The sequence below is a fragment of the Daucus carota genome, chromosome 2 (genome assembly GCF_001625215.2).
Source record: "Daucus carota subsp. sativus chromosome 2, DH1 v3.0, whole genome shotgun sequence".
Lineage (NCBI taxonomy): Eukaryota > Viridiplantae > Streptophyta > Magnoliopsida > Apiales > Apiaceae > Daucus > Daucus carota.
Genome location: NC_030382.2, coordinates 45431881 through 45455143, shown reverse-complemented (window position 1 = coordinate 45455143; position 23263 = coordinate 45431881). Strand labels below are relative to the sequence as shown.

General features: G+C 33.4%; 2 protein-coding genes across 4 annotated transcripts; both read right to left on the bottom strand.

Moving 5' to 3' along the window:
- Positions 1–3973: 3973 nt before the first annotated feature.
- LOC108205717 (homeobox-leucine zipper protein ANTHOCYANINLESS 2) lies at positions 3974–9434 on the bottom strand. Of its 3 annotated transcripts, XM_017375756.2 has the most exons (10): positions 9302–9434; positions 8852–8978; positions 8527–8750; positions 8322–8439; positions 7580–8242; positions 7380–7481; positions 7077–7289; positions 5777–5951; positions 5287–5657; positions 4100–4692 (listed from the first exon to the last, which is right to left on the bottom strand). In XM_017375756.2, the coding sequence occupies exons 1-10, from the start codon at positions 9316–9318 to the stop codon at positions 4306–4308; spliced, it is 2397 nt and encodes a 798-aa protein (XP_017231245.1). In that variant the 5' UTR covers positions 9319–9434; the 3' UTR covers positions 4100–4305. The 3 variants fall into 3 exon arrangements, with proteins under 3 accessions (XP_017231243.1, XP_017231245.1, XP_017231244.1); XM_017375754.2 differs by lacking the exon at positions 9302–9434 and having other exon boundaries at positions 3974–4692; positions 8852–9299; XM_017375755.2 differs by lacking the exon at positions 9302–9434 and having other exon boundaries at positions 5287–5654; positions 8852–9140.
- Positions 9435–17196: 7762 nt separating this feature from the next.
- On the bottom strand, positions 17197–21708 carry LOC108209923 (probable pectin methyltransferase QUA3). Its single transcript, XM_017381138.2, has 7 exons — positions 21125–21708; positions 19872–20075; positions 19582–19792; positions 19239–19500; positions 18657–19031; positions 18355–18450; positions 17197–17664 (listed from the first exon to the last, which is right to left on the bottom strand). The coding sequence occupies exons 1-7, from the start codon at positions 21542–21544 to the stop codon at positions 17442–17444; spliced, it is 1791 nt and encodes a 596-aa protein (XP_017236627.1). The 5' UTR covers positions 21545–21708; the 3' UTR covers positions 17197–17441.
- Positions 21709–23263: the final 1555 nt, after the last annotated feature.

Sequence of the window (23263 nt, the reverse complement as noted above, 5' to 3'; positions counted from 1 at the left end):
TATATATAATAACAAATGATGTTTAATATTCTTACAAATTTCGTACAAAAATTTGACAAATATAGTCATTTATAAGAGTTTGGATATACTCATAGACAAGGGGAGGGTATGGTTGGAATGTGATATTTTAAACAGATTATCTATATTTTTTATTTTTAATATGTCAACTCACCTTTTGCTGAGAGCTCTTCATGGTTAGGGTTGGTCTTGGTTAAAACCTAAGAGGATCTCTGGACTCTAATGTGTGGTTATAATCATCGGCTAAATTAAATCTGTAAAACATTGTGTAAAATTTGCTGAACCGGTAAGATATTGTGCTTCAATGATATTGACTATATTGGTTGGTTATAATTTAAAAATAGTATGTTATTAATATTTTATATTGTTAAAATAGAATATATTAGCTCAATACGATAATGAATAATGTGCAATTTTCTTATAAATTTCTTACAGACAGGTTTGACAAATATAACCATTTATAAGAGTTTGGCAAAAATTATAGACAACAAATAGGTATGATTGAAGTGTGAGCTTTTCGAGAAATTGACTATGTATTTTATTTTTGACATGCCAACTCACATTTTAGCTAATGTTTTTTATGGTTGGAAATGCTCTGACTATAAGAGGTTGGCCTGACCCATTTATGTAAATAAGTAGAAGTACTTTTAAGAAGCTGAAAATGCTAACTTTTCTTTCACAACTTCTACTTCTTTCCAAACACTTTATTAACCTATTTACTTCTCACTTCTACTCCACGTTTTTAGTTTAAAAAAGAAGTCGCTTCTCTTAAGTTAACTCAAACAGCCCCATAGTCAAAATTTATTATATAATTAATTTCGTGAAAAAATCACACTCCAATCATATTCACTGTTTATCTATATTTATAACCGATATATGTCACCGATTATCATATTAAAACAATACAATAACAACTTCAAATAATAACAACATACCAATTTTAACATATAATCATAGTCTATGAAAACAAAATATATTACATGTTCAATTATTATTACATACTAATATTCTACCAAGTCCAAATTAAACAACCATCGTATCCAACAGCATGAGATGCTCTGATAAGATCCATGAAGCAACCTCTCACCCAACTGTCTTTCCTTCTCCTGCCCTATTTTAGTGTCAAAACGTTTTTGCCACATTTTTTAACCTAGATATTTGTTTTTATAAGATTATTATACTAATATTAAATTCTCATTTATTAATTTGAATATCTAAATAATTAATTATTTGCTTGAAAGAGTATATTTAGTAGTCAAATTATTTTAAAAAAGCATTTATTATCTTATAAATATATATATATATAAGACCTTTTTTTTCCATATCTCAATATACCCAATCCATGAGTTAAATAACTATTTGATCATTTTTTTTTCACGCTCAGCTTGCAAGTAGGTTATCAAATTCAAAAAATTTGTTAACATATCACTAAATTATAAAATACTTTCAATAAAGTGTCGACTAAACATTTTACATAATACGTTTTTATGATTGGAGATGTTTCTACTCTTACATATTCTAACCGACGAATTCATGTTAGCGTGCAGCCTCTAGATGCAGGAATAGATGTTTCTTCGATGGAGTGTGCAACGTTTTCAAGTTCAACTCCTCAAGAGTTCTGGACCACTCCACATGTATAGAAAAATGCATACTGATGAACTTTTATAGACATTGCCACGCACTTGGGTTGATAACTCCTCAAAAATTAGTTACACATTCTTGTCTACTAGTCTCGGTCTGTACTTGGATTATATTATTGCTGAAGTCTTGGTATGACAATCTTGATTCATTCAGATCAGCTAATATTAATATTGTATTTGATTTGGAAATGAAATTATTAAAAAGAAATATAAATAGTAAAAATAGGAAATAAGGTTTTGTGCAAATTAAGTGAGTGCAAAATGTATATGATCAAATTTGAGAATAAATTTAGTATGAGAAGGATTCTGACTTAGGATGATAGAAATGAAATGGAGGAAAAAATAAAATTTATAAACAATTGATCAATATTGAGTCGACACTTTGTCACGTCTTAAGCATTTTTTTTTATTTTTATTTTAATTGGTCCATTCATAGTTGTAATATCTTTTCGAAAATTTATAGCTTAGCAACATGACACATTAATAGTTGTAATATCTTTTCGAAAACTTATAATTTCATTAATGCTACGTACTCCAAAATTTGTTCACAAAATATTTTATCAAATGATGTGGCAGAATATGACTATTTTTGACTGGGTGATTGATGTGCATGATTCCTATTATTATTAGCGCGAGAAGCACCACTAATATTGCCAATTAAATTTGAGAAGAAAAAATTAGAAACAATTTTTAGGGTATCTAGGTTTCAGTAATCAAGTTTAGTCGATTTGTAGTATACCTGAATATTTACCGAGAGCTCATTTGTTGGACAAGTTCGAATATGAATACAGAAGTATGCTCGACAAATTTACCAGAAATTAGCTCAAATCAACAAGTATTCAAAATCGAATTTAATTAGAAAAAACTTACTTCCATCTTTCAAGCTACGCACAAAATGGTAGTACTACTCCTACATAAAACAATCTTGTACATACACACAAATAGTGACAAACGGGCTCCGTTTATAAAAATAAAATGCATGAAGCCCTTGTGACTTGTCTAGCCTGTCAATGGACCGGAGCTCCGATCCGGAATCTTCTTAGCGGATATGGATTCATCCAAAAAAAATCCGATCCGATAAAAAAAAATCCGATAATAAATGGAGCGGATATAGATTTAAGATGATCCGATCCGGTAGAATATATATATATATATATATATATATATATATTAATAATTAATTTTATTTATAGTGATTGTAGTGTTATAAATTTAGATTTTAAAATTTATGTACACACGCATTCTCATAAAACTTGAACTCCTTTTATATGTTTATGTTTTCCATCTCGAGACTTGGGAAGTTGGCAAGCGTAACATTCAGTGCTGGACCGAGATTAATAAGTTTAAGTAGCAAAAATGATTAGTGCAGTATAAATTTAAAATGAGTAGTCATGCTGACATGTTGTGCAAACTTAAACAATGATTTCAGTTTGTTTTTAATTTCAAGACAGTGTATAATTATTCGATACTTTTTTTTTTTTAATCTAAGTTAAAAAAACAGAAAAAGTTAAATGGATCCAGATATCTGATCCGTGATCCTAATGGATCTGAATATGGATCGGCCTGTAAAAAATCCGGTCCCGATCCGATCCGAATCCGATAAAATAAATGGATATAGATATAGATTTAAGCTGATCCGATCCGAACCCGATCCATTGACCGGCCTACTTGTCTGCAACAAGTTCTGCAAAACTCATTAAATGCACCTCCTTCCTCAATCATCATCACCCTCCTCCAATCTTCTTTCCCAATTCCCATCCTTGCTTATCTTACACCCATCGACTATCTTTATCGATATATTGTGGAACACGAAAAATCGGTAGCAAGTACGAATTTTAATTATTTTTATCAAAATATTTCTTCCATCACAGAGTCATGAAACAAGCCTCTCTGGCGTGTGTATGCAAGGGGCCCACTATTTTCATCGAATACATTCAGCATTTTTAACCGCTGGACGGGTGTTTGGCCTGTTAAACAGCTGTTGAATGAATATACAGTGACCATGATTATAACAAAAGTTTAATACTGGCCGCTAGATATATTCATCGTCCACGATTATAACAAAAGTTTAATACGTCTAGCATTTTTTAACCGCTGGACATCTTCATCCGGTAGTTAAAAAATGCTGGACAGACCTCGTCCAAAAACGCTGGAAAAAACCATTGGACATAGGTTATATAACCTTACTACCGGATAGCAACGGTTATGGCTGTGTAGGCCGGTTGATAGTCCCCAAACAATAGGAAACATAAGAAAAAACATTAAAAAATTATATAAGGTATTTAGAGTAATTTCCCAGAATATAAAACCAGTCAACACCACAAGCAAAAACAAGTTCTTTCACACATTCATAATTCATAAACACTAAGGTATAATTTTGATGACAATACCGAACCATTACCCTGTGTTTGATGACACTAAGGTATGAAAGACCGGACAAATCTCCTGACCTAAATTTCACTCCATACCCAAGATAGCATGGATAAAAATGTAAACCATCGGTTCGTTCTTGACTCGTACACCCATAATATTTGAAAAACTGTATTGTAATTTATAGTCTATATCGCTAAAAATATTTTCTGATTCATAAGTCAAAATTCGTTATTTTTAACTTACAAGTCAGAAAAAAATTAGCAATTTTTCTGATTCAATTTTCGGACCGAACAGCAGCCTTGATCTTTTGAACGGTGCACGATATGAGATTGTTGACTGTCTCCACAGACTCTACCGTGAGCTTGGCAGTAGGCAAACTATTTACCAGGATCTGAAAAGCCACAGTAAGAAGAGACCCGCCTGCTCTATGACCCGACCCGCCATTGCTGAGTGGACCGTTGCCAGATGGCCCACGAGGATCAGGCCCATCAGGAAGAATAGCGAAGCCTGATGGGAGGAGTGCCACGTAGGCAGAATCTCCACCGTTCATCACAACATTCATTGCAGGAATATCGACCGGAGCGTACACCACAAGCGACCCGGCCGCGTCTATGCATGTTTCTTGCAGGATCAGCATGCTGCTCTGATTGGAGTTCATCGCCTGCAAAATAATGAAAAAATATTTAAAGACCAAAATACCCTTGAAGAGCTGAATATTTACTGGAATGCCACTGTAAGCTTTTTACAAGGAGTCAACTACTTTATTATGAAAATAAGATTCGGAAGCTAAAAGTGGTGACGCTCTTTCTGATCCGAAAAGGTGGTGGCCTTTGTGTTTTGACTTTCGGGTATGAATAATTGAAAAAGTAAAATCAAGGTAAAAAACAATGACATATCCGTAGATCTGAATGAGTCAGACCCTTGTATACTTCCAAATTACATCTTTGTCCTCTTTCATCACTCTTTTTCCATGGTCAGTCCAAATGACCTTATTTCTACACCACTACTATTACACATGCATGTCTTATACAGTTATACTATTATATATGTGCATGCCTATGGTCCATGTCCATTCGGTTTCCTGACAAGTGATTGATTACTGCAATTATCTATCAACGTTTATTTATATCATATAGGTAGTATTATTCTATGGTATTTTGTTTGTAAGCACTTGTTAAGTACGAAATTCTATAATATTCGGAGCATATATGTAGAGTGTAGAATGAGGGAAATAAAAGAGGGAAAGGGTGATTACACTGGCACGGAGGAGGGAAACGCAATTGCCATGATCTTGGCCTTTAGCAACATGGGCCATTTCTTGCATAGGCCCCCCATTAGAGAGTATGTCCCATTCGCTTCTCAGCCGTTCATCACGCAGAAAATTAAACAGTCTTTGCGGAGAGACAGGGAGCCAGACAGAGGTTGCAGCGCTCAGCACAATTCCTGGTGGCTCACCCGGGTCATCGACACTGTTTCTAGTCATCACACGAACATCTTCATCCACATTTCCTGCCGTGAGCTTGTTCCACTTGTGCACAGTCGAGGCACAGACACCGGCACAGAAGTTATTGGTCATTCTTTGAGCTAGTTTCAGCATGCTCTTGCGGCCACTTGTAGTAATAGCTGCTGCATTAACATGTTATAAATTAGTATTATCAAAGTAACTACTGCAACAATGCCATTTCTCAGCTATGTTCACTGTTTGTTACAATTTTGTAGGAGTTAACATTGGTTTGTGATTTTACCAGTATGGTCTAGTGATGGAACCGCGGAAGACATAAGAATTGCTAGGCATTCACATTGGCGTTGGAGATTGGCTACCCATCTTTGGGCACCAAATCCCATTCCTGATCTGATTAAAGGCCGGTACAAGTGGTGAACTGTATTTTCTTCATATTCTGCATGTTCTACCCACGTCACCTGTATGCAAATTCATCAGCTTTACAATTTTTAAAGAAAAATATCCAAAGTATATTGTGCGTAAATTTATCCTGATTTTCAATAAACACACTGGTTCAGGGTTTAACCCTTTTAGAACTAAAACTGGATCATAAGAAGACAGGAATCTTGGAAATGGTCAAAGAGATTGGGCTGAATGAGAGACATGACAATGTCCTAGAGTGAGTAATACTAACAGGGTACAAAACCAAATGAAAATGGACAATGGCCACACAAGTTCTGCAAGATTTGAAGGAACGAGGTAGCCTAGATTAAGATAAGATACTCTCATGTGACAACAAAATCGGGACAGTCCCCGGGTTTGACTACAAAGCTTGGATCGACTAGAAAATCAAACACTATCATGAGGCTGAAACCAGGCAATAGTATTCTACTGTTTAAAATAATATGTATTGACACACATAGCATCAAAGATTGGAATAGAAACATCATATTCATACTTTAATTAATCAATGTTTGTAGATTTCAATGCAATACTTATAAATCATAAGAAATTAATGTGTCCCAAGGTGCAGAAATAAGAGTAATAGATACTTCTATTCATATAGTATGTCAGTATTATAACACTTGTATATTATATCTCATATTATATTGCTAGTAACATCGATTTGATAATCAGCTCAGTAGTAGTTAGCAGATTTTAAGCAAAACCCATCTGATTACTTTGACGTAAACTGTACCAAATAAAGCATCTACACTTTTTAATGTTTGGGAAGGTTCTGACAGACAACGATGACAACACCAAATCTTAATTTGCTTTTGATCTACCGGGAGATTAGTGATTTTGGGAGAGATTAGTGTATTAAACAAATGTATTGACATGCATGAGCCTCAGGCTATCTCTTACTAGTTTAAAGAATACAAAATTGCATCTTCACTTCACTTGGCTTCCTTGGGAGATGTTCTATGTTTCTTCACTTGTTTTTATATTAAATGTCTCCTAAGTTCCAAGGTTGTGGTTGCTTCAACAAACTCATTAAAGGCTAAGAGATGGCACTGCCAAACTATGTTTCAAGTTTCATCAAATTGAGTAACATAACTAGTTTTTCCAAGCTTTCTAAATGTAGATAAGAAATCATTAATTACCTTGGAGCATCCATTAGGCATATCTTGCACTACACAGCCAGAAGGTTGCCTTCTGCAGCTGAAAAATGGTGGTGCACCCGAGGAATTTCTGATGGAGTCGATGGAGACATCAACCACAGCCCAAACTCCCTCAGCATGTTGCTTGCAAAATCGGAGAAAATGTACCTCCCGGATAGGTACCAATGGCGATAGAACTTGCAGCTCCGCGTGCATCTGCAAAAACAAATAGAAGATCATATAATCCTTGCACTAAAATTCAAAATTAACAAATGTCAGGAAGGTTGTGAGAACTGTGGTTATTACCAATTGAAGTGCACCATTTCTAGTTCCCCCCATACCATTTGAAATTACATCTGTTGTGCATGTTCTAGCAACCAAACTAGGAAACATGTCTGCCCATTTGTTCTATTCAATTGAAATCACTTGTTAGAATCAAAAGAATACACACATCCAAAATAACGAAGATACAAGAAGATTATAAAGTAAATCATGTATGAACTCACCGAATCCATTAGTGTCTCAACAAGAGCTAAGCTATTGATAATCACCATTCCATTCTCTCGAGAAGCCTCAGTAACAAAACCATTAGGCCTCGGACCAGTACAAGAATTATTGAAAATTCTCAAGTATTCGTCATAATTCAACATTTCTCTTCCACCTTCCAAATTTCGTACCCATAAAGGCTCCTCAGTCTGGGCCATTTTCACCAATTCATCCATTGAAGCCAATGCAAGCTCAAGGTACATTGATCTTTCTATCCCAGAGGGACCCGAATTTGATCTTGTTTGAGGTACCACAGCCAAAGAACTTGGAATTCCAGAACCAAAATCATGCTGGCCTAGAGGCACAGCTGTTGAAACTGAGCTCAAACTACCAAATCCCATTCCTCCAACACCCAATTCCAAACTTGTTGGAGTGCCTAAAGATGAAACGGGACGCCCCAAAAACTTCCCGGTCAGTGCACAAACCTTGTCTAATTCATCTTTCAATCGCGCATTTTCCATCCGAAGATGTTGTTCTTCTAAGGAAATCTCTCCAACCATGGCTGGACCACCACAACTTGTGCACATGGGATTTCTCATAGCTTCTCTAATTGACATATTTTCAGCTCTAAGCTTATCATTTTCTTGCCTAAGTAGTGAATTCTCATGGCGCTCCAGTTGAGTCTAATGCACATAAATTTCATCAATTAAAAACACATAACACAAAAATTGTTCAAAACAATCCAGTAATTCTGCTCATTACCTTCATCTGAGTTCTTCTATTCTGAAACCAAAACTTCACTTGCCTAGTCTCCAAAGAAAGCCTTCTGCTGAGCTCCAGTCTTTGCTTCTCATCAGGATGAGGACACTCTTTAAAAAGCCTAAACCAAAAACAAAAACCCATGTAACAAGAATCTAAAGCATCAAGATTTGTGTATTCACATATAAAAAAGATCATAAATTTATACTGTTCAAGTTCTTGAATTTGTTGGGGAGTGTGTCGGTGGTATCTTTTCTTTCTTGGTGGCCTTGTTTCATCACCCTCTTGATCATCACCAGAAGCTCCCTCCATATTATCACTGCCAGATCTGCTCTCATGTTCTTCATCTCTCATTCTAATTCTACCACCAACATTACTAGTATTCTCTTCACCCAATCTCATCACCTCCCCTTGCCCCTCCATATTTGTTTGCTGTTTTTGCCAAGACCACACAAAAAAAACACTGTCAGAAACAACAATTTGTATCTACAGCATCAAAAGAAACAAGAGAGGACTAAAGGGAGGGTAAATACAAGGGCAAGAGAGAGGCCAGGAGAGCTGAACATAGACTTTGCAAGAGACTGGTGAGTGACAAGCTGCTGGTGAGGCTGAGTGATTGCACCAGAGGGCATGTTGTTATTTCCTCTCCCACCACTGGAACTGTTTTCAAGAAAACCCCCAAAGCTCATCAAAAAAAAAAAAACTTAAAATTTCAATCTTTAATTTACATATCAAGAAAGAGATGGAGACTGGAGAGGGTGGGGAGACACAAGGACAAATCCAAATGTCTCCAGCTTCCTCTCAACAAAAGCTGAAATCTTTCAGAGAAAGAGAGAGAAACAAAGCAAATAAAAAAAAGCCCTTTTTGAATTTCTATGTGAATCAGAAACACAAAGCCCAAGATTTTACTCAATGAAAGAAACCCTAGAGTGTAGGCTAGTTTTATAGTAGTATCTCTTGTTGACAGTGCATGCTTGACTTACGAAAAGGCGGAGTTCATGAAAAGGGACCAAGAAAAGCAGAAAGAAACAAGGGAGTTTAAAAAGGTTTGATTTTTCAAGTTTGAACACAGGGAAAAAGATTCAAGAGATAATATGGATATAAAAAGATTATATGTATTATGTGGAGAGTTGAAAGCCTTACATAGTTTATAGTTACATACACATATGCATGTACATGTACAACAAAAACAAGTAATGGGAAAAAGAGTCAGTTGACTTTCTTCATCTTTCTCTGTCTGAGGTGTGCAGAGTAGAAAATAGGTGACATTTTTACACCATTGTTGTGGATATTTCAATAAGGAAGTAAATAAAAATATTTAGACGAAATATTGAAAAGAAATTTGTTATGGATATTTGGACAATAAATAAATAAAAATTATGTAATACTCCCTCGAATCTAATACTTTTTTGTTTATCTTTATCTCAATACATATTTTTGATCGTTATATCTTTAATTTTGCATTTTGTATTATTAAATTTAAAAACTTTAATCATGAATATGAATTAAACAAAACCATTCTTAATTATATTCAATCTATAGACGTAAATAAGTAATTTGTCTTATGAAAAGTATATGGATATACTAGTACCAAACCACAAAAGGAAAAAAGAGATGGAGGGAGCAGAACTAAAACTAAAAGAAGCATATTACAAGAGAGGGATTCAAATGCTTGATCAGAGCTTCTGTCTGAACTTTGGGATCTGTGTAATACCTTCTCTACCAGCAGTATTAGGTGAAGTGTGTAAAGTTTCACAACGAGATGAGACGGTGCAAGGCCACACTATTGGCCTTAGCGTGGCCTTTATAATATTGGAAATGGAGTAGTATTAATTAGGATCTTGAAAATTTATTAGAATCTTGCCAGATATTTAACAAAATCTTTAAGATAATGAAATATTTTTTTAAATATAAGAATGTATTTTAGGTTTGTAAGATATATTGTAATATTTGATGATATTTAGAATATTGAACATTTTTTAATTTATAAATAGTTCGATTATTAATAATTATATAGATATATATGTAGTGATTTAAAATTTTTAATATAAAAATATTCGATTATCATACCTAATTTTATCATTGAATACAATCCTTGTAAAATTTAATAATCATTATATTTCTTCTATTATGTTATCCAGCTGGTTTCCGATTAACTTTAATGGAAATTCATTGATAAGTTGTTCACCAACAATCTTACATACATCTCATGCAATCTTGATAAATATAAAAAAAAAAATGTATTCTATCGAGATGAATGAATTTTAAGAAAATTGAATAAATTTAAATTATATTATGAATAATTGTTTGAAACTAATTTCTTTTGAAAAAAAGTTTAATTTAATAATATTAAATCATACCGCATCCATATATACAATCGAATCAAACAAATATAAACCGAATTATATTGTTGATTAATATAGTTTTTATGAAGACACAATCAAACGATTTGAAATTAACATATGTACATGTATTTGACTTCATTACAACTAGTTTCAGCTATCTGCGATAATTGTCACCCCATATAAATCTTTATTATTAGAATTAAATTCTTACAAAACGTCCTGAATTGACTAAAAAAAAAAAACCAAACTCTCACAGAAAATAAACAAAATAAATTAGAAACAAAACTCATCCGGAATTTTTTTCATCTGACAATATAATCTTTAAAAACAGATCATTAAAATTTTTATTCCATTATTCACATCCTATACTAAAATAGTCTCTCATGTCCAATTTTTTTCTCAAATCTTATGAATCATCATAATAATCTTACACTCATTAAAAATAAATTTTAAAACTTTTATCTTGTTTCTATTATTTCCATTTATTTTTATTATTTTATTTCATTTATTTTCTCGAAAATATATTAATATCAACCAAAATATTGATGGGATATCCACTTAAACTAACGTCACATGCAAATATAACACCTGATTTAAAAGCCCGACTTCAAATTTATAAGTACTTATTCATACCGTTTGTGTAAAAAAATCAATAAAGAATGTTAATATTGTTTCACGATTTCTACTTTTTCCTAAACATCAGCCAAACATGAAGTATTGAGGGCAAAAATACAAAATAAAAACTAAGAAACAAATAGTACAAGGAGGGGGGAGGGATGGGAAGTTAGGGGGCATGGGCATGAGGTAGGGTTAACAAATATTAATGGCAAGAAAAGTGACAGTGAAGCAGACTGATGATCTACCATCTTCATGTAATTTAAGCTCTAAAGTTGTTGGTATAATTAATCTTATATGTAATGCGTACGTGGGTATTTATAATAACATTCCTCAGAATAGAATAGAGCAGCAGTAATTAATTTACAGCATTAATCGGGTAAAGAATGGATATCCAGGAAGGACCAGAGCAGACAGGAAGATCTATTGCACACTTGCACTGCATACATTAGTTTCCAATTTATAGATTGTTTGGCTTAATTTTAAAAAATATTATTTATAACTGAAAAATTATTTATAAATGAAAATTAATTTTTAATTTATGTATTTGAATAATTTTTTTTGATATTTAATCACCACTTATAAGCTATAAAAAATTGTTAATATAATAATATAATATGATAAATTATCTTTAAAAACGGTTTTTTATATGTTTGTAAAACCAAAATTTTCATAAATAAAAACAAGTTGCTAAAATAACTAGTATTCTCGATTTTTTAGATTTGGATTTATAATATTGATTTAAATGAGCCGTCTGTTTTTAACTTAAACACGTGAGTTTTAAAAAATGGAGCCAATCAGCGTTCAGCACGGTTGTGATATTATTTTGTTATCTCTCCCCGATAAGCGCACGGAAGGAAACAAAATGTAGGACCAGAGCTAGACGTTAAGTCTGCGAAACCAACAAAACTAAATGATGATGCTCTCTCCATCATACAGTATGTATTCATTCATCCATGGATATAAAAAAGACAATGATGTGCATATAGTAGTACAGTGCACACGATGATGAAGGCGAGAAATGAGATGATAAATGATGGGATAAAGTCTAAAGCGAGGAGGAGGAGTCTAGCTGCTACTTGCATTTGCATGGATCTCTCCCATCAGAGCCTCTGGGGGAGCTAGACTGCCTACTTTGTAGGCTATATGTCCAATCGCTTAATCACAGGTTTTCAGGACCATGATTTTCACTTTATTCAACACTATTTTCAACTTGTTCTGTGGGATTACACACCACTTTAGCTAATTTTATTTTTCAGAATTATGAGTTTAGTTATGTACTCTCTTGTTCCCTAATTTTTTTACATTATTTTTTGACACATTTTTCATATTCATTTAAAATATAATTCTATAATATATATTTTAAACTTTTATTCTATGTATAAAAGTTTGATGTTTAAACTTTTATTAAAAACAGAAATTTTTTTAAAAAAGTTATGGAATTATTCTAGAAGAGCCTCGAGATGCGTGCAAACAGTGAACGTAAACAATCACGGTAACGGAGGAAGTAAAAATTACAGGACTGTATGTTTTTTTATAAATAAGTTTTATTTTTTTTAAATAATGAATATTAAACGCTTTTTTTAAAACCAATATTAAACGCTTTTTTATTATTTATATCCAAGAAGATTATAAAAAGTATATTTTCTTTAAAAAAAATTAAGAACTTACTTTTTCGTATATATGAGTAGTGGCCACTCGCCAAACAGGTCCTACATCCTTATTTGATCACATTGGTATATTTAATTACAAAATTTGTTTACGATTGCGGAGTACCTTAAATTTCATAGAGTAGTGTTAATGAGCATGCAAGGTGATGAACAAAATATGCACATACACTTTTATGTCTTTTACTACCTGATACAGACACTGATACACGTAAATCGTAATATTATATGGGCAAGTAAAATAACGTAATTTGAAACACCGACGTCTCAGGCAGCTTCACGAAGCACCTGTTAACAGTGTTATGTCAAATCAGGATCCAGGAAATCACCTGTTATGCTGTTAGACTTAACAGTGCAGTGTCAAAGTACCCAAGAAGCTCGAAAACAGTGTTACCGCTCACTTCTTTCTTGATTACATGATTAATTAATTTTTAAAAAGTCAAATTAATATATTGTTACTTAAATAATTATTTATTTTTGAAATACAGAAAATTATTTTTAAAATATAAACGATACATTTTTTAATGACATATTTTCTTGATCTTACAATATATATAATTTCAGTTAAACTATAATTGAACCACCCAAACATCAAAACACCTTAGAGTATCTCCAATCATAAACACCTCTTAGTTAAAAATTGAGTTTGTATGTCAAAAACAAAAAATATAGTCAATTTCTTCAAAAATTCGCATAGCACTCGAATCACACTGATTCTTTGTCTATAATTTTAGCCAACCTCTTATGGATCACTAAATTTGTCAAAATTCTACAGGATTGTAAGAAATATGTATGAAGGTTACACATCATTTATTATCGTATTAAACTGATATATTCAATTTATAACAATATAAATATTAATAATATATTATTTTTAAATTATAGTCAACCAATATAGCCGATACCATCGAAGCACAATGTCTTACAGGTTCAACAAATTTTACATAATGTTTTACAAATCCAACTTGACCAATGATTATAGTCAACCCTGTTGAAGATGCTCTTCCATTTGACAACGCCAGATGATACTTTTTTTTAAAAATTGACTTTTGCTTTCTGTGTCTCGTTTGCGTAAAAAAACAGAAGCGATTTTAAAAGTTACAAATGTTAGTTTTCTTTCAAAATTACTTCCTTCTCAAACACTTTAACCAGTTATAAATCTTTACTTGTAACTAACTTCTATTTCACTTTTTTTATTTTAATAGATGAACACTTATTTTAAATCCATCCACACGGTCTCATCATATTATGTGATAATATTGACAAAATGTCAAGGCCCCCATTATGATACTACTCATTCTCCCTCTGTTTTGTTTTATAAGTCGTTTAACTTTTTGACACATTTCTAAATGTTTAAACTGCATAGCAAAAGTTATTATTTTTAAGATGTTCTTTTCATGAATTATAAAAATTGTTATATACTTTTATTCACAAAAAGATTTTTTTTTTTGAAAAACAACTTTTGCTACACCGTCGACACATTTAGAAGTATATATCAAAAAGTTAAGCAACCTATAAACCAAATAAAGGAATAAAATAAAGGGGGTCCATGTGATGACCAAATATTTGAAAGTCAAGATCAACCATCGGACGCAATAGTCTGGTCAAATACTATTTTTTTTAAAGTATATGTTTAAATTTCAGATTTCCCATATGAAACATGTCAGTTTAAATCCATTATAAACCTTCAAAGTATCCTAGTAAAATTAATAATGATATATATATTTATAAGTTACAGTGTGATACTGTGAATCACAAAAAATCACCTACTGTTTTATACTCATAAACTGTAATGTGATACATATGATAATTTCCTTACTTTATACTTACAAGGTGAACTAGAATTTCGCTAAAACTAGAATGCTACATATATCTATAATTTCATTACTTTATACTTATAAAATGAACTAGAATTTCATTAAAACTAGAATTTAATGTATATTCAGTCAAAATATAATCAATTTGACTAGTCAAAAATCAAAATGAACATGTAAATGAGGACGAAGAGAGTAATCAAATTGATCCAAGTTAGACTCAAATATACATACATACATACATATATCTATATATATTATATAATTAAAAAATGACATCACTATAAGGTATCCCTCCGTCCCAATCTACGTACCTCGTTAAAAAAAAAAATTATCCCAAATTACATGCCCGTCTCTTTTTTTAACACAAATTTATCACAATATTTATTGTAATTCTTGGAACTCAACTTTATGCACCTTTCAAAATACACTGTATCTTTATGGTGAATTTTTTTTGGAAATCAATTCTATCCTAAATTAGACAATTTTTTCGCTTCAAAATGGACATGTAGATTTGGACAAAAAGAGTACTTTTATACTAAATTAGACAAGATAGTTGACTTTGATACAAAATTTAAATTTATTTTATAAAAAAATTCTAAGAATACATAATGACTAGTACAAAATGTTAAAACTTTATTTCAGGCTATACTTTGTTGACGGTATTCCCGATTCCTGGATCATACTTGGAAGTTAGAGGTTTGATCGCTACAATCCGTTAAAATTAGTGTTTGATAGTTAGTGGATTAAAATAGAAGTTTGGATCTAAGAAGTTAATTTTAAAAAGACTATTTTGAGGAGTTTTTTGGGTCAGATGTTTTGGTTTGTGTCAGAAATAACTAATCAATCAGTTATTTATCAAACAGATTTACGGGAAACAGTTAATTTAATCCGCTAGTCAAAACATCTACTTCAATCAGATAATCAAAACATCTTATTCAATCCATTAACAGTTAACCGGTAATTCCCGGGGACTATATATAAAAAAATTTGCTGCCCGTGAGTGAAGTAGAAATTGAGAGATTGACAGTGATGGGCGACGGGGGTCCAAATCGTGAATTGAAATAAATGCAATGTGGGAATGGGCATAGGCAATGACTTGGAAAACAGCGGCAACAAGTCATTAATGAACCAGACGGTGGTTACATGTTGAACGCATACATCGTGAACCTTCCTCCATCTCCCCGTAGCTTGCCCTCTCATCCAAACTCAACATCAACCTATTAGAAGACTCGTCGGTTCTATTCTCGTGTGTAATATGAAAGGCCACACCGCGACACCTGACTGACATATATCATCGGAGTCTTGGAGGATTGCCAATGGTCCCCTTAACTAATGCCAAGCATCGATTTGAATATCACCAAGGAAGGACTGCATTGAGTCCCCGTGGTCCCTTGTCCAAAAGCATTTTCCTACCCAAGTTGGTTCTTAAATATAAGATAAAATATGTAATTCTTAATAATAATTTATATTTTTAAGAATGTCAACTTCTGTTATTTTTACTTTTTATTTTGTTAATATGTGTCAAATCAAAAGAGAAAGGGAAAAGAAAAGAGGTATGAATATGTGAGAATGAGAATTTTAGTACTCAAAAAAACAAATTAAGAATCATGTAGAGGCTTCTAAATGAAAGAAAAAAGAAGAGATTCTTATATTTTTGAAAAAAATCTATAGAAATCTATAAGAGCTCTTTTGAACCAAGATTCTTTAATTATTATTTAAGAGTCATGCGGAAACTATATGGTCTAATATCCGAGTATCAGACTTAAATATTGTTATGCAGCACTAAAGTTTCGATTACACACATTTAAATTTAAGAACATGCTGATATTCATAATCGATTTTTTCACTAATCATTTTCAATAGAAATATATCAGCTATACTAAATTGTTACCTTAGTCCTGAGCACTAAGGTGGCTGTTTGAAGACCAACCTCAATTTCAAACCCGCAACGTCATACTAGAGTTTATAATGTACTGTATTCTATTAGTATTTAATAATTCTGGTTACCTATTGGCCACTTCCGTTTTGAAATTGTAATTTCGTCACTCCTACTAAATTTGCCAAAGCTAGAAATGATGTAAGCTTACCTGAATTACAAGGTTTTATAATAGTCTACGTTCGCATTGTTGCAACAAACTAATCAAAACTAGGCTAAAACTTGCACACACACGCAGACAAAGTAACATAAACCTACAGAATCAGCAAATTGTCATAAAAGGCCTTCACATATGATCTAGTCCATAACAAGTTCATACTTGACAATCACGCTAAGCACAACAGGGTAGGCTAGAACTTGACGGGAGGCTTTACATCCCCTCATTCAGAATTGGTAGAATTACTTAACCGGCATCGCCTCACATGTTTCATTATGGTAAGATTTGTTACATATATTCACATGATAAGAATGAGGACTTACAAGTTACAACTCAACCAGTGACATATGTAACTTAAAATCAACAAATCGTGCCCGAGTTTGAACAGAAACATGCACATCTTTTTCCACCTTTATACATTTTCTATTGTTCTTTGAAGAACTACCACTACATATAAATAATATATTGAAACAAGAAAAATAAATGCATCAATTGATACATTTGCAATTAATGGCCTTTAGCAAGAACCGGACAACAGGGATTTGGAAGGAGATATACCTAAATTACAAAACACAAAAGGTCTGTATCAGTGGGATGTTGAGGGTAATGTCCACAGTTTCTTTGTTGCTACCAAAATTCTCTCTCTTGCATGTGATTCAGGTTCCTTGTCATGTATCACAGTTGTCCATCTGACACCGTGAGCAATACGATCTACTTTTTCAATTGCTTCTGGTGAGTCTCGAATGACTACTGTTCCTTCTGGGCGCAAAATTCTATCAATTTCCACCATCAGGTCCACAAGGTGACACCTGTAACACCATAATATTAAGATTCCAAAATTCTAGTAGTATTTACTAATTTATCTGGTCACAGAAAAGCACGGTATTTACTAATTCATCTAGCCACAGAGAAGCACAGAAAAAGACTTGTTAGAATGAAAATTTGTTCCAGTGCAAACAAGTAGAGATAATCAGTTCAGGCATATACTGTATAGGACTCCGCAAATAAATCTTTGGACCGATATAATTGTAAGTGCCGAGGGAACAAAAGTTTAAGCAGGACACTGCACCAAAATATCGAAATCACGTGCTAACTGGTTAGCCAGTTGGACATCCTGCTTTTTGTTCAAAATCTAGCTGCGACCAAAATTAACTAACATATTATTCGAACGCAATTTCACAGGCACGAGGCTCCTGCTCTTGCCATTAGAAAAATGAATTTGACGGGTCCAGTTCTGTGCATATAGAGATGATAAACTATTTCAACTAAAGACAAAACTAATATTTGCTAGGTTTTCCCACTAGCAGTTCAAATATTAGCTGGTCGCAAACAGCATATATACCATTTTATATACATTATAAAAATACAAAATACAGCCAGTTAAAATATGATTAAGAGGAGTTCTCTTAATCATAACGTCAAACCAAGTAGCCTCTACATTCATAATCTTATTAACATAAATTTCCAAAAGGTAATATAAAGCCCAATAATAAATCTACCTGCTCCTGCCAGAATGCTGATCTTTCACAAGGGACTCAATTGCTGATATATGTATAAAATCATAGGTCCGAGGATAAGTTGAGAATGGTTCACACCTAAGAATGCAAGTCAAAATTAGCCGAAGGCAAAACGGTGGGAATGGGGAAGCAAGCAATAAAAGATAAAATATAATTGAAAAAACATCATTAAAAATATATTAAATATACTTCGTAACCTAGCTATACATAAGGGTTCTGTAACATGGCAAATAAGGTACCTAAACTTTAGCTCAGATGTAAAAGGAAAATGCAGTCATACTCACCAATCATGGTATAACCCAATAAGGCCTCTGTCATAAATAACACCTAAAGTCGAGGGCTTGCCAGCAGGAACAACATTCATAACCCACACAGGATCAGATGATATTGCAGCAGCAAAACCTCCAAAAAATGCATTCGCATCCATAACATTTCGAACAGCTTGAGTACCCAGTTTTAGCTTCAATGATTTTTTGTAATAACTAACCCTCCTCACCCATCTCCTAGTGTCAGCATCAAAGACGTCAATTCCACTTTTTACTAGTGAAGCCCGAATAGGAGCTTTACTGAGCCTCTCAGGCCACTTTGGAATTGTTCCAACAGAAAAATCTCCATTGAAAAAAGACATACGGCTCACACATTTCTTTAGTTTAAAGTACCTGAAATAAAAAAGAAGTAAGTCTACATGTATTTTATCCTCTTTTCATCTCAATGTATATTTGCTTGTTTCAGATAAGCTTTTGGAGATCTGCTGCATATTCCTCCAATACCAAGAGGACTTGACATGGACTGTATAATAAATTAATAGATGTAAACAAACACGAGACTGAGAGAGACAGAGTATGAGCGTCTGAGTCAACAAATACCATGCAGAACTTGGGTCGTCGGACTCCTCACACAATTCGAGCCCAAATTCATTCTGGTTTGGTAGGCATGAATCTCCATTAGGCTTTTTCCATATAACTGTATTGCCATCCACAACGATAAGCTCATAACATAATGCTCTGGCTACAGCTTGAAGATCAGCCCATTCCTTATCTTGTTTAGGCCACTGTACAGGGGGGCCAGAGATGACAAGGTACCCTCCCGGGCGAAGCAAGCGATCAACCTCCATGAAATATGTCGCATCTGAAAATAAACAGATCCCCCAATGTTAAAATTTAAAGCAGTGAGTATTGTGGCTATCCATGTACTTGCATACAAACTTACTATATGCCGTAAAAGGAATTAAGCAGCGAGAACAATGCATCAAGTCAAATGAAAAGGCAGGAAACGGAAGCCTGCGAGTGCCAAGCATGGCTACAAATGCTGGAACTCCTCTTTCTAAAGCGAACTGTATTTGAGCTTTGTGTGAATCTCTAGGCGCGAAAGAGAGTGCTAAAATGTCTTCAGAAAGCAAATAACCCCCGAAACTGGCAACCTGCAAAGTAATTTGACTATATAGCCCCAAAATAAAGACATAATATCCAAAACTCAGTAAGTGAAACAAAGGTTCCTACCCCACAGCCCATATCAAGAGCAGTTCTAAGAACTCCACCAGCAATTGGTATATACTGCTTAAGTTTATCGATATATTGTACTGCTCCATCTGGAAACATAGTGCCCCCACCAGGAAAGATGAAGTACGGGCCTTCCTTTTTCATCCATCCTTGATGCCCTTTCCGGTCAGCTAACTTATTGTACGGCATATTCTCATGCCATATCTACAAAACAAAATCCACAAGTTTGGTGAAAAACTTTGGTACATAGAGTAAAGAGAAAGTCCTACATTCTAATAAAGTACTTAATTGAGGTAGAGAAGATGGAAAATTGTTCCAAGAGGTTAGAGATCAACAAGTACACATAAGATGCTTAATTGTATAATACTATAATACAACAAAGACACAATTTCTCTACAGACGCCTCGTTCAATGTTCTTGCTTTCACAATTAAGAATGCCCCACATCTAGTACTTACATCAATCGCTTCACGGACTAGCAAACTGGATCGAGCACAGCAAGACTAGGGTATTAGGAATACATGAGACAAAGACCTTATTGTAATCAATCTTTATATCCTTTTTTACACATCACTCTAAGTCTAATAATAACATAAACTGGAGGTTTACATTCATGATAAACAGAATACGAAGGAGCGAAAAAAATGTGTCTTCCCTTGTTTGCATTCACTCTAATCTGACCTCTAGCATTCCATCAAACATGATTAAAAAAGGTCATCTAATACTCTAATATTTAGATCTTTATAACAAGAAGAAAAAGGGAAAGCTTCTAAGAACCAGGGTTGCTACATCTAGTAGAAGATGGTGAGAGCAAAAGCCAAGCAGATCATATACTAACAACACTCATCAATCTTAATAGTCACAGCGTCAAATTCCATATTTTGCACAGCAAATTACATCTCACCATGATGCCAAGTGGAGTACCAATTAACAAACAAACATCAAGCAAGTATACAATGTAAGCAGACTTTAGCCAATTTATAGCAGATACAACATGATTAAACAACAAAACTGCATTCAAAAATGTAAATAGTAATCCCAGTGCAGCATTACAGTATTATACCGATCTCACATCAACTCACTCGAACTAAAAAACTACACAATAATCCATTCAAGTTCATTATCTACCAAAAAGCTACATATTTCTGCAATCACCGATCCCTGTCAGGTCTAATATTAAACCGAAATCACATGATGTGCAAGCAATCGATACAATTAAATCACAATTACGCATTCAATTCTAAATTTAACTACCTTGTGCAAGCTATCAGGCCAGGGGACAGGCACACGATAGCCGTGGGGAGGCGGAATCAAGCACAACGCAGTCTCCTCCGGCGCCGGACAATGCCGCTCCCGATAAAAGTTCATTTCTCTACTCAACTGACTGTTCCTCCTCGGATCCTCACACGGCATATGATCCACCGCCTCCGCCGTGCAATACTCCACCTTGTGTTCCCCGGCTTGCACTAGCGCAGTCAGTCGGTGGCGCTGCTTGGGATCGGCGGAGGAGCTGAGCAGCGATTCACGGCCGGAGGCGGCGAGCGAGTCGCCGAGCGGCGTGAAGACGAGCAGGAAGAAGATGACGACGGCGGCGAAAAAACCGGCGGTGACGAGGTCGAGGAGACGCCACTGCCGCGCGTTCCGCTTGGATGCCGGCAGGTTTATGTGGCCCATAATTGAAGAGATAGAATTAATCGGAGAAGAAAGCGTTCATGTGCGTGTAGATTAGGGTTTACGGTGAGTGTAGTTGGAGATCTGGAGGTGAGTGAGTGTGTGTAATGCTTTTAGTTTCTATCTTCTACTCATATACTTGACGGTGCTAATTGGATTGGAGTATTATTTCTCAAGCAACCAAAATGCACAATATTTTTCACTACATTATTTTCATTTATTTTTTTTATGTTTTATAAAATTTAAAAATATATATTTTTTTATTATTAGTAAATATTACAGTACTCTTTATTAATTGAAAAGTTTAATAGAACCCTTATTTGGAGTTTTGGTTGTTTCCATACATGTATGGAGTAGTTTATGTTGTGGATCGGATCTGTGTACCTTAGTAAGCATGTGCATGTTTGGTTATGTTTTTAAGTGGGTGTGGTGCGACTTATACTTTGACAACTGTTTTTCCTCTTAACATCTTAGTTGGTCAGTTGTACCTTCAATTAAATGCCTTGACTTAAGTGCAGTTGTGTTAGATTCAGATTTTTATTGTTCTACCTTCTACGTATGTACTCCAGTAGTGTTTTGTTTAAATTTTACTACTCTATTCAATTAATGATTCAGCTTAGAACGGTAACTTGGCAAGTTGCCAAAGCTCGTCCCGACCAAAACTCCTCCCAGCTTTGTATTAATATTTTGAGTTAGAAAAACTCATCCTTAAATAGAATCATAAAATCACGCTTAAATCTATAGCTTAAATAAATTTTCAGTATCTAAATCTAAATATAATATATTTTTTTGTCGTTGTATGTGTTTCAAAAATGATTTTAAAATATAAATATATTATACATAAACACTACTCCCTCTGTCACACATTAAATTGTATACGTTGCTTTTTCATCACTCGACACGTTTTTTAAGACTCTTATAAAACATAATTCTACAACTTATTTTTAATATTTCTTTTTTTGTATAAAAGTATAAATGTTATACTTTTATAAAAAAAGAAAATTGTTAAAAATATTTTACAGAATATACTATATTGAAGTATAAATGTTATACATTTATAAAAAAAAGTATACTTTTTTTTTGCCAGAAGGGAGTATACTTTTTCAATACTAAAAAGTTCTAAAATTCTTAGGCTAAGGTTTTACACATCCAACTCATATCACTTCATTTAATAAAGTATAATTTTTAAAATACATATAACAAATATAACTCGCCTTCCAAAAAAACAAATATAACTAATAATATTAGAATTAAATGACATTTTGATATCTATAACATCATTTATTATTATTATTATTATTATTATTATTATTATTATTATTATTATTATTATATACTCCCTCCATCCCATTTTAAGTGTCCACTTTGCAAATTTCACACATTTTAAGAAATAATTAATGTAATGTTTTTATCATTATCTTCACACACCTATTCACCTTATTTTTATAAATATTAATTATGTATAGCATCACTCCTGCTATGTATTTGACCTTTTTTCATGTTGGAACTAGTAAGTTGTATTTAATACTATATTGGAACTAGTAAAAAGTTGCATGGGTTAAAGAGTATGACACATATATTGGAAAATTTTCTTTTGGCAAAATGGACACTTAAAATGGGACGGAGGGAGTATTATTTAAACTAACTACTTCATCTAATTTATATAATCCCATCAGAGATGCTCTCTTGTGGCAAACCAGAACCAACATTCACCTCGGGCCA

Bases quoted from the DNA above. Each gene is read 5' to 3' on its own strand.
- LOC108205717 (XM_017375754.2), bottom strand. From the start codon at position 9,007: ATGAGCTTTGGGGGTTTTCTTGAAAACAGTTCCAGTGGTGGGAGAGGA. The intron at 8,440-8,526 runs GTATAAATTTAT...TTTTTGGTTTAG, and splicing joins CAAATTCAAGAACTTGAACA to GCTTTTTAAAGAGTGTCCTC. The intron at 7,482-7,579 runs GTGAGTTCATAC...TCAATTGAATAG, and splicing joins TTGAGACACTAATGGATTCG to AACAAATGGGCAGACATGTT.
- LOC108209923 (XM_017381138.2), bottom strand. From the start codon at position 21,544: ATGGGCCACATAAACCTGCCGGCATCCAAGCGGAACGCGCGGCAGTGG. The intron at 19,793-19,871 runs GTAGGAACCTTT...ATTACTTTGCAG, and splicing joins CTCTTGATATGGGCTGTGGG to GTTGCCAGTTTCGGGGGTTA. The intron at 18,451-18,656 runs GTGAGTATGACT...TTGCATTCTTAG, and splicing joins ATTGGGTTATACCATGATTG to GTGTGAACCATTCTCAACTT.